General features: G+C 41.3%; 1 protein-coding gene across 4 annotated transcripts in view; it reads right to left on the reverse strand.

Annotated features, from left to right (window-relative positions):
- Positions 1 to 708: 708 nt before the first annotated feature.
- Positions 709 to 12,107, reverse strand: part of LIN54 (lin-54 DREAM MuvB core complex component) — a 34,819-nt gene continuing 23,420 nt past the window's right edge. For 3 of the 4 annotated variants that reach the window (XM_035111975.2, XM_035111974.2, XM_060278408.1), the window contains exons 8-15: positions 11,872 to 11,948; positions 11,530 to 11,727; positions 8,948 to 9,039; positions 7,687 to 7,758; positions 6,764 to 6,866; positions 6,463 to 6,600; positions 5,020 to 5,222; positions 709 to 4,534 (exon numbers count right to left, since the gene is read on the reverse strand). In XM_035111975.2, the coding sequence (XP_034967866.1) occupies positions 4,333 to 4,534; positions 5,020 to 5,222; positions 6,463 to 6,600; positions 6,764 to 6,866; positions 7,687 to 7,758; positions 8,948 to 9,039; positions 11,530 to 11,727; positions 11,872 to 11,948 (1,085 nt within the window). In that variant the 3' untranslated portion in view covers positions 709 to 4,332. The remainder of the gene's footprint in view (positions 4,535 to 5,019; positions 5,223 to 6,462; positions 6,601 to 6,763; positions 6,867 to 7,686; positions 7,759 to 8,947; positions 9,040 to 11,529; positions 11,728 to 11,871; positions 11,949 to 12,107) is intronic. The other variant, XM_035111977.2, reaches the window with a different exon arrangement.

Below are 12,107 nucleotides of genomic sequence, written 5' to 3' on the forward strand. Positions count from 1 at the left end.
CAAGGCTGTTGTAAGGAATCAAATGAGATGCCTTGTTTACACAGGACTCCTTTCATGTCCGTGTAGTATTTGGGACAGGCCTCCTTATTAGGGCTTGCTTCCGCATGATGGTGCAACGAAAACCCGTGATAAGTTAGAATGACTTCTCTCTAAAAAGTTTCCACTCCTGGAAATTCGAGCCAATGTTTACAAAGCACTGGGAGCTGCTGCACGTAAAACTTTGGCTGTGCAGTCGAGTTGTGGACTTAATTAACTGGAGAGGACGTTGATGGGTCTTCCCATTGGGAAGAGGCCAAATTCAGAGAGGAAATGCAATTAGAATAAATGTGTGCCCTTTCCTAACATACGGCCTTCTTTCTCCTGTTACCCTGCGGCATGGCTGTTCGTTATAAAGTGCATGAAGTTATGAAGCTATTGCAGCATGTTTACCTCTGAGGACTGCACAAAACAGCCTAGTTTTAATGATATTGTCCATTCCTATTTTATATCCTCATCCCTGTAGTAACATCAGTTCTCATTGACAGAAGAATGTGGGATCTTCATTCACCTTCAGCAGAGTTGAGGCCTGTGCCAAAGCACACCAGTATTGCCCAATGATGATGGCGAGTGTGGCTCTCAAGAACCACCCAGCGTGGGTAACTAACTAAATAACTAACTAAATAAATAAATAAATAAATATTTACTACTTGTATCCTGCCCATGTGAATAGGTTGTCCAAGCCACTCTGGGTGGCTTCCAACAGAATATATAAAACACAACAAAACAACATACAATAAAAGCTGCTTGATCTAGAGCTGCCTTCAGATGTCTATGGAAAGTCATGTAATTGTTTATCTATTTGACATCTGATGGGAGGGCCAAGCGAAATGCCATGGTTTTGCAATGTAAAGCGAGAAGGAACATGACTTGCCAGTGAATTATGGGGAACAAATGATGAACCAAATGATAAAACCAAGGCTACGTCCTGTTCAACAGGGAAAATGGGAAAGTGTACGGGAAGATGACAGCTGGGGAGGAAAGAAGAAATTCTGCATTTAACATATTGAGGATTTAAGATAATAAAGCATTTTAAGCTTGGATAAATTCCTCTCAAAGAAATTGCCTCATTTTGGTCCTCATAATTCTAATAAAACCTGGTAGTAATGAGGAATTTGTAAAGGTTCTTATCAAAGAAAAAAGTGCAAACATTCACTTGTACAGAATAGTATAAACTTTTTATTTTTTTCTTTGTGATTTATCCGACATTTGTTTTTACAATATAGAAAAGTGTATTCTTTGAATAGGTCTAGTAAATATAAATTTCAATCTATTTTAGATGTAAACCAGAACTAGAAAATTAATCCCCAACACCCTCCCCTCTCAAAATCTGCTGACAATGGGTATGATACAAGAGCATTCCAGCTGGGCACTTTCCAATCATGCCAGAAATGCAGGAGAAACTCCACTAATTTGGAGACGTTGTACTGCACGAGTGTTTCGTAGATTGCTCCCAGTATCTTGAGGTTAATTTTAACTAACTTGTTCAGCAGTTTCATGCAGGGAACCATGTTCAAAAACATAAAAGGAGGAGTAAGAAGACGGGAAGAACCAAGCTAAATACAGGAAAGAGCTTGTTCTAAAGGGGGGGGGGGAGACAGAAAAGTTCATCTTTGATTGCACCTTCTTCATATCTTTTACACGCAATTCCATCATACATAATCTACAACCGGAATCCAAACTTCACAAAAGGTTTTTCTGCACACTTATAAATACACATCACAAAAGGTGCAAGTTAGAATAAGACACAGAGTATGTACAAAATTAAACACATATTTAGCTCTAGATCAAAGTATGCATGTTCAAAAAAATAACTTGATCAAGTATTATTTTATCCACTTACACTAATTTACATTTATACATCTCTTATCGTATGGACACTTATGGAATTAGTAAAAAGGTGAGCTTCACCATCTACTCTGAAAAGGTAACACACTCACTTTTGACTCAAAGTCAAGAGTTCTACTCATAAAACAATTCTGGTAAAAGGAACAACAGCTTCCCTTTCAGGGTTGAGTGTACGTATATGCAAGCCTGCTATGTGTATACATACACAGTTACAAAACAAAATATATATGTACAGTTCTATGCTGTTCCTTTGGGGGTAAAGAACTGAAGTATTACAAAGCAACTAAGATCATAGCAAGTGCTTGCTAATTCAAGCATGAGATTTATATCCATTCATGAAACTTAGAATGATTGAATCATCTGCATTAGAAAACCATGCAAGTGTGTTTAGCATTTTAATATTTGTTACAAAGGCTTTCGCTTTGAAGCATCTTCACCCAAAATAATGCTATTTCATGGGGGGGGGGAGTGGGGGTTCTGTTCCACCAAGGAATTATGAGGTTTAGCTTGGTCTTACTAGGACATGTCAGCCACTGCACTGCTAAAACATACTTTTTAATAAGCAAGCTAAAACTTGAGGTGCATACAAAAACAAAAACAAAATGACAGTTAGTGGCAAGGCAGATGCAGTTTACTACAGATAAATTTCTGAATGGAAAGCTCCATTGTCTGATGCACTTGCACCCACAATTTAAATACACAGGTGTATTTAAATCTGTCGAACTCAATAGGATTAAGTGAACCCAGTGTTGTGCCGTGGCCATAGAGTGCAGCCTCCTCAAATCTGCAGGTGACCACCACATTGTTAAAACACAATAAAACACCACATCTTTAGAAGTTTTGCCCTCAACACCTCACTGATCACATTTAAAATAAACCCCGAGTAGGTCATTTGAAGACACCCTTGAACCATTAAGTACCTGTATTCCCATTGACTAGCTGGGATCCAAAGAGCCATTTTAGCTGCCCTTAAGGGGATTATTTTTTTACACCCTCCCCCCCCCAAGCCAACTGCAAAATCATTTTCAAAATCCCCCTTCGAAACAATTTGCTATGGAGTCTGAGGGAAGGGGAAACTGCTGTTTGAAAAACTCAAGAGGTACACGAGTACTCGTGTGCTTTTGGGATCCTGGCTGGTATCTGGATATTGGGAAAATGGTTTGGGGCTATTCAGTGAGCAAAAAGATGTAACCTTTTATATAGACTAAGAGTTATGCTCCCCTTACACCCATGTATCAATTTAAAAGGTGTGGCACATTGCAAAGTACTCTTTAGAGGGTACGTAGCATCATCAAGCATTGCTTACATCTTCCATCATTAACCCAATAAATGACCCCCCCCCAACTTTATGCACTGGAAGGGTACAAAGCTTAAATGATCTGGGGGAGTTGTAAGGTATCAATGAATATAAGTGGTATTAATGCTACCAGAAGATCCTTTGGCAATTATAGTCGCATATCTCAAAGAGCACACTCTTTAAATATCAGGAGGTTACGGGGAAACTTGATTACTGCCTTATAAGGATAGCTAGATTCAAGACAGAGAGAGATATTTGCCTTCAATCCTTCAGAGGGGCTTGGCTAACATTTGGGACCTAGCAGAAATGTTTTAAAAAATCCCTAGCTACATTAAAATTTGTCAAACAACATATTGATAATCTCTTTGAAATCGAATGAAAACAGTTTATTAAAATTTGGAATATGTATTACAGTGATACATTATTTTTTTTAAAAAAACTTACCATAAATGTTGTTTTATGCTGTTTGAGGCTATGATATAAATTTTCACCTTGATTTTTTGTATATCATAGTTAGATATTTCTGGGTCCAGCTCTGATAATGTGTTATTCTTAATATATACTAATAGTAAGATCTGCACAATAAACTTCCCCACTGAAGCCAGGACTGTGGCTAACAAGGCAACTACTGCTTTCCAGCAAATATTTATCTTAACTGACTTCCTTTCAACATTGCCTTATCCAAGGATGTACTGCTATTAGCTTTTGCAACAAAATCTGTGTTGTGATGGTGGCCAAATGTCATTTCAACTGGGTTTGCAGAGAGATGTTCCTGAAAGCCTGTCTGTCGGATATCTTCCCACCCACCTGCATACAAAATATAACACTATACATTGCAAATAATAATAATAATTTAAAAAGAATTGCCAGAAGAAACGTTTTTTAAGAGAGAAATTTGGGGGGGGGGAGGGGAAGAATCTCAACTCTGTGCAGTCCCATAAAGCTGAGAGGACAAAGATACACGCCATATGCATGAAGTTAAAGTGTTAAGCTAAAAGGTACACGTCATTACAAAGCTTCAATATTAACATACACCAATGAAAACTAAGCAGCACCAAATTAAGAATGGACTAAAACTACATCTGATGTGAACTAAAAAGTGTCCCTGTGCCTTTTAGTGTCCCGTTCAGACCACAGCTCATTTTCAAGAGTCAGCAGTTCATGGCACAAGGGTCGCTTTTGGACTTTCCTGCTGAATTAATGATTCTCATCAGACAACGTCCAAATTCCTCTAGAATCATCCGTTCTGCTACTGCTTTCGACTTTCCTGCCTTCTCAGCCTTCTCGGCCTGCTCAAGTAAGCAGTCACACGTCGCTTCGGCAACTTCCTTCGTTACAAATGTAAATGGCAACCTAGAAGAAAACAAGAACAAGCCTTAGCGCATTATAACTGACAATCAGACTCCTTCCCCCCCTAAATTAAGTATCAAGTTATCTACCTGTAAAAGCAAGGAAGATCAGATGCACTTCCTCAAACACACTTACGTGTACTTTTTTTCTCCACAATCTTTATAAATCCAGGCTGACAATGACTTTCATTCATCATTTCCACATATCCCTCCCTCCAGGTTTAAAGCCCTTAAAAGCTAAAGGGAAAAGGCAGGGGAACAGCATGTACAGACACCCATTAAAGTGTAGTACTATGTACTTGTTCCATGTCTAGCAATTGCAGGAGCAACAGAATAAAATTTGAGCCCAGGCAAGTGAGGCAGGAGGAGGCACTCTGCTCCCCAAAAGTTATTTCCATGCCCTCCCTCTATTTCTCTCAACCTACAGCACTAATTTTTTAACCGCACAGAAGAGACTGCATGACATCAACAAAATGGAAGTAAGCACACCTTCCCCCTCCGCTGGTCAACACCGGGGCTGGCCTTGTAAGCAGGTCTGAAATCTGCGAGGACAACTTCGTCTTTGCGGCAGTTTGTTGCTGGACTCGCACTTCAGCAGCGTCAGCCAAGTGCATCAATGTCTTCCGCTCTGGGCTTTCTTCAAAGTTCTTGCAGCCGATACATTTGCAAATTGAAGAACACATGATCTTTGCCTGAACAGGAGAAAAACAAAAGCCTATTCATTCATTTATTTAATTTGTATAGCACCCTTCATCCGAAGTTCACAGCACAGTTCGCAACATAAAAATACAAAATGAGAACACAAAATACATAATAAAAGAAAAGCACAACAAACCCTTTCTAGAAACATGTTTGAAAGGCCATAGAATGTTGAAGAGCCAAAAGACTGGTTATAGGGGAATTTTTTTGCCAGGCACTAAAGATATGTAACACAGGCGCCAGGCGAGCCTCCCTGGGGAAAGCATTCCACAAATCGGGGGCCACTGCATAAAAGGCCCGTTCTCATTTTGCCACCCTCTGGGCCTCTTGTGGAGGAGGCATAGGAAGAAGGGCCTCAGATGATTTTCACAGGGTCCAGATCAGTTCATATGGGGAGAGGCGGTCTTTTAAGGTATTGTTTTGCTCTGTGTTGTAAAATCAGAGATTTATATGTGTATTCAAAATGATTATTGTTTAGCACTCACCTTTAATTGCAACTTCAGCAGGATAAATATGACTGGCTAATCTGCAATAGTGCATCACTGATCTTTCATTATGCTGCAAAATTAGGGGATATAATCCTTCAACTATTGGAGATTTTCGTTCTCCCATTCTCATATAGGAAGAAGTCAAGTCTGCAAGGGGCTCTTGAAGTTATATGGATGTGACACAGTAAGCAGAAACATGGCAGAACGGTTTTGTTAAGCTACTTCCTGGCTCTGAACTCCTTCCCCTGTGGAGGTTGGCCAAAGTCAGAGCCTGGGTCTTTTCCAGAAGCACTGAAGGAATTTTTATTTAAGAGGTTTCCTGTGGCTGAACATAGCCTTGGATTTAAAAAAGAGATACAGTGGTACCTTGGGTTAAGAACTTAATTCGTTCTGGAGGTCCGTTCTTAACCTGAAACTGTTCTTAACCTGAGGTACCACTTTAGCTAATGGGGCCTCCTCCTGCTGCTGCTGCCGCCACCGCACAATTTCTGGTCTCATCCTGAAGCAAAGTTCTTAACCCGAGGTACTATTTCTGGGTTAGTGGAGTCTGTAACCTGAAGCGTCTGTAACCTGAGGTACCACTGCAGAGGTATTAGTATTTCACATAACATTTGTGAGCCTAAAATAAGTGTGTTAAAAAAAACAAAACAGAACCACCATGGAGATGCTGAAAGACTGAACCAGGAAGCGCAGTGACAAAAAAGTACTGAGAGAGGAGAGAAATACAGCAGACTTTGGGTCTTACCTCGTAGCATTCACAGTAGTTTTTGAGACATCCAGACCGCTTGCAGTTGCAACCTTTGCTGTGCCGCCTATCTGACTCGCCTTCCTTCCCCTTCCCTATTTTAGGCTTGAAGGCTTCTGGGTTTCTGTCAAGGCAGGCCTAGCAAGGCAGATGCAAAGAAATCCATCATCACATGCAAGTGTTGGACATACAATCCCAGTCTTTCGCAGGAGGAACTGGCAGACACCATTTCATTCGGTCACAAAAGACAAGATTCTTTTTGTCAAGGTTTGGTTTTGCTTTAGAAAGAGAAGAGCTTTACCTTGATTGCTTTCTGTCTGTCATTTTCACGGTCCAGATTGTTATAGCAGTTTGTGCAGTTGCAATTGTTGCAGAACTCGCCATTGGCAAAGCAATCGCAGTACCTGAAAGGGAAATCTCGCATGAAGCTTGAAGACAAAACACCCACAAGGACTGCACAACGAGCGTGGATTGCAAGGGGTTGCATGGCTCCTCCAACCACACTCACGGCAGCCTTCCAAGTGGGTTTAACAGCAACTCTCAAACTTTGTTGTCACGAGTCTCGCGGAGAAAAACAATATCCCAAGGCCAGAACCACAGCGGCTTTGCAACTCTGGAGAGAAAGGGTTCCGACACTCCACCCACAAGGAAGAAAGCTAGTGTGGCTTGGCCCTGAAGGAAAAGGAAAGGGCAGGCCTTTTTCCCCTTCCACTTAGTAGCCATTAAATTAGAACTGGGAGAAGCTTGCATTCAGCAGACTGAAAAGTTGCCAACCAGGATGTGTTGCAGGCACATCCAACCAGGATGCGTTGCAGGCAACATGGTTTAGCCTCTTTGCCCACTCACATATCTCAATCTCAAGAACACATCACTACACAAGGAGGCCTCATCCTATCATGGCACATGGAGCTCAGCAGCAGTGCGCAGGTTTTATCCAAGTCTAAAATGCAAAAGATAGTATCTACCGCAGAGTGAGATTAAGAAAACCACCTTAAATACAAAATCTCTGGGAAATGTGACCTCTACTTGATCTTCCTCTAACACAAGATTTTATCTGTAACGGGCTGCTGGACCAAAACCCCAACATCCCTGACCAGTGGCTATGCTGAGCCCAGTAAGATTTTAGCTACCTCTGGTGTAATACATGCACTTTATTGCTGATGGAAAAACGGGGTTTTACTTTTAACATTTCAAGATGGCAAGAAGTAAAACTGTTATACTTACAGCTTAAGACACAGTGATTTTGTACAGTTGCATGGCTTTCTGGGGCGATTTGCCGATTCAGAGGAAATTACTCTGTAAAACAGTTTTAATGACTTCAGTTTTTTGGCCAAAGGACAAAATGTTGATTAGCTATTGCGTCATCAGAGATGTACAGTAACAATAATGAGACCATTGACCCATCTGTTCCCCACAGTTCAGACTACACAACCTAGCCCACCCTGTGCCAAGGTCAGAGAGCAGGAGAATCTTAGGTGCCTCCAGATCAAATGGTTCCACCAAATGACTTATCAGAAAAGGAAATCCCAAACTGTGGTGGCAGAAGGAAAATCCTATTGCATCAGGATAAAAAACATTAATCAGTTGAACTGTCCTACAAGTCTGTTGTATCAATGCATAACAGAGGTTATCTACTGCTTCTCTGAATGATCGCCTGCTCTGGCGTTGCTTTCTTCTGCTTAGTTTCTGTCAGGGACAAGTAATTCTGCTTTGCATGAGCATCAGCTGTAAGTGGATCATTCAGTCACTCCAAAAGTAAAGACTCAGCAAATTCACCTGGCGTCATGAGGCTGTTTCCTGTTGTGTCTCCCTAAAAGTTGCTTCTTTGGGGCTGTGACCTTTCAGTTAAGCAGGCACGCCCATATCAGTGACTCGTGCATGGGGGGGAAAGGTATTGGGTTCTTCAGAAAGCAGTCGTAAGGCCTACTCTTCCACATTCTAAAAATTAATTTTTTCAGGTGTAACGACGAGGTGTGCCCAGATATTTGGGATCTACTGCATATAAACAAACCACCAGAAAAATACGCTTGACCAAGATTGTTCAGTCTCTTCATTAGGAATAAAAATATGTGCAGAGAGGTGTTCGGTGTACCTGCCCTACTCTTGTGGGATTACTTTTCCTTTTGGAACCTGGGTAGGATTTAAATAATTTTAGCTAGTTTCTATGGGTAGAGAGAATTGTTTTTACATCTGTAAGATCTTTATCTATTTTAAGACTCTGGTTTCATATAAAGCAAAATGTAACTGGGTAGGCCCATAAGAAAAAAAACCCTGCAAAAATTCACAGTTGGGCAGTATCTTTTTTTAGGACCAAGCAAAACATCAACCCTACTTGGAGATTCTGAGACCAGAGACCTCCTACATGCAAGGCAGATGCCCTACCACTTCAGCAGCTGAACACCAAACAACTCCAAACATTTCTCCCAATCCTCTGTCTTTCCATGCTGTGCCATGATTATTTAAAACTCATCTACACAATACACACCCATTGAATGGCAGGCGGGCTTGGGTCTGGATACTAGATGTCCCACTAAGATTGGCATTGCTTGCTATTGATACGTAGGATGACTGCTGTAGCTAAAAATAAATAAATTCACAAAGTCAGAACACGAAGTCAGTACATGACATACCGTTTGCAGATTAGTACTTGCACAAATAGCTGGCCAAACACTTTTTATTCCGTCATTAGGAGTCAGAAGAAGATGTTCACTGCTATTTTTAGACTGGAGGGCTTTTGTCCTGGAAACTGGATTATAACCTCATGTTTAATCTGTACCAAATTTTCTAGTACTAATGGAAGCCTCCCACCTCTCATGATACACTGTTCTAAGAGGACTGTTGTAACTAGATTAAAAACCTGTCTAAACATAAAAATAACAATAATGTCTCATAGCACCACACTTTTTTGTGTCAGGATAAAAAAATTCAGGAACCCCAACACTCCCTTTGACAAAAACTCTGTTGAGAATTAAATTAAAATATTACACCTGATTAGCAGTTTATGTTGTCTAAGCTCCTTCAATTTCTCATGCCTAAATTTCATGGTCAGATAAAAAATTAGCAGGAAAAAAACTTTATTTGGGAAATACATAGAGCAGTTTTTCCATTTATAATCCCATTAGAATTCCTCCACAGCTGCACTATTATATAGCCCAAAGAGCCTGTCAAACCAGCATACGATTTGCTTTGGATCTTTTTGTTGTTGCTAAACTATTAGGGGATTTTCACACACCTGAAAGAGGACTGCTGCAACTCATTTTGTGGTATCAGCAGAAAATATCTATTGAAAACCAGGGATTATGGAAAACTAGGGACTTACTCCAAGTATCCTATGTTGATTCAGTGAAGCTGGAAAAGTGGCGAAGGGGGTGTCAGTTGACATAGCTTTTCCCTGTACCTTTTCCAGTAACAAAACCATTAACGTGCTACATATTGGCCATAAGAAATCACCTTCTTATGCAATCAGCTCTCTGCTTTTCACCCTCTCTCCACTTTAGGGACAGGAACCACCTGCAGACGAGCTTCTGCTAGGACTGCATTAGCTAGGAAAGCTGTCTGCAAGCTGAAAAATCCTTCATGCCTGCTTCCTTTGGAGAAGCAGAGAAATTTTCAAAGAGGAAGACAGCTGAGGTCCTACGTCTCCCCGACAACACCCTTTTGTTAACCATATGAATTTCTGTTGACCTTCATGGCCTTGAGGCATAGTGATGGTGGGTTAACACCTAAAATAAATTTCATCAGTTGCCCTTGCTTTTCCAACCGTTTTAATAGGATCATTCTTGTTTTTAGATTCAGAATCCCACATTCTCATTTCCCCATAAAGGTATTTAAAGGGAGTTTACTCTTTGTCATTAAAATTATTTTCTGCTTATCTCTATGCAGTTCACAATCTTCTATTATTTAGTTCTTAGAATGCACTTGAACCTTACACTCCAGAGAGAAGTCTGATTTTCCAGCAAAAAGATCTTCTGTTTTCAGCTTTATTTGGGAACAGTTGGAACTCGACTTTATTTCAAAGCACTCCTCCAAGCTGGCTGGAATGAGATTGTGCATTTACAAAACCAGAGTATCATCATTTTGGCAACAATCTCTTCTCAGCTGTCATGATGGCTAACAATGGTCCTTCCTCTTTCTTTCCATCCATGTTGAAGGGCTCCTTCTTTCTTGCCTGCTTTGTATTTTAATTGCTGGTGGGGTAAGATCTTCCTAATTTCTTTTTCTTGCAAAAGATACATCATCTGCTTGGTCCGTGCACCAAATGAATTCCACCTGGCCATCTACTCCATGAATTAAGTCACACTGAAGCTCTCATTTCTTTCAGCTCTGCCAGACTATCTGGCCACAAGGGAAAGTGTGGGGGATGTTGCTGCTTTCCATGGGAGGGCTACTCTCAATGATTTGGACCAATAAGCTGCTCTACATGCCATTTTCTATCCCATGTTTTCCAAAGGAAGACAGCAGCGACCCACAGCTGTTCCTCAGTCTAGCCTGTCTAAGACACGTTCCAAGCATATGCAGCATCTTGTGCTAGTGCTACTATCAGTAAGTTTCATCAGGATAGCAGTTCCTGAACTGTGCTGGGTTACACTAGTGTGATGAGAGAAGGGCTGAAGTGAAATGTAATCAAGTCCTTCAAGCAGGAAGGCCCTGTGCAGGACTGATTATTTCCCCCCCTGCCAACATATGGGCGCCGACATCTCCCCATGTGGAAAGGTGCCCTGATACAGTCTGCAGCACATCTGGCAGCCTGGGAAAATTCCAGGGGGGGGGGAAACATCCTGGGAGAGGGAATGTGTGTGTCCACTTCAGTACAACGGTGTGATTCCACAGTTAGTCCAAAAGCGGGAGGAAAAAGCCCAACATCTTGGGTATCAAAGATTAGGAAACGATGGATTAGGCCTACCTTATTTCTAGCACTTATTTTGTGTCCACAAACATTGGAAACTGAGAAATTCTTCTGGCCTTAACTCCCAAGTGGGTCATTTTTGTTAAAAGAATCTATACACTATAAAGAAGACACACTCATTAAATATTTTGGTCAATTTCATCTCCACATCAATGCCATACCTGTGTGACATACTGAGCCGGGAGAACCGCATAGCCGACATTCCCTGCACCAGGGGCTGGAGCCAGCACTGTGCCCGGGGGAAGGTTGGTGAGGTTTGGCTGGATCTGTGGCAGTGGTGTGGCAGGCATTATTAGCCTCTGCTGTGGCTGGCTTGTAGTAACTATCTGCGAAGTTGTGCTAATTGGTTTGGGCGCCACCTGCAAGGAAAGGAAATCGCCATGATACCTTCATTGCATATGAGATCTTATTCTTTGCAAATCAACAGGAGAAGCTACTTTGGAAATGCCAACTGTGCAAAACCAGAAATACGTATTAAGTATGTAGGCGGACGCAAAACTCACTTGTTTGACCGCCTGCGTGGCTGGAACAATTGGGACAGACATCCTCACGGGGGTTGCATTCACCACCATTGGCTTAGCTGCTCAAAAGAAACAACATGAGACACAACATGCAACTTTCTGTGCAAAGATGTTTACCGGATGCAGCTTCTCTGGTTGTTACTCTTGTATACTAAAGGTAGGGCCACTTTGGTTTTCTTGTTATTTTGTATGTATTGCCTGAATTGAACACCAGCTTC

This window comes from Zootoca vivipara, chromosome 9 (assembly GCF_963506605.1).
Source record: "Zootoca vivipara chromosome 9, rZooViv1.1, whole genome shotgun sequence".
Classification (NCBI taxonomy): domain Eukaryota; kingdom Metazoa; phylum Chordata; class Lepidosauria; order Squamata; family Lacertidae; genus Zootoca; species Zootoca vivipara.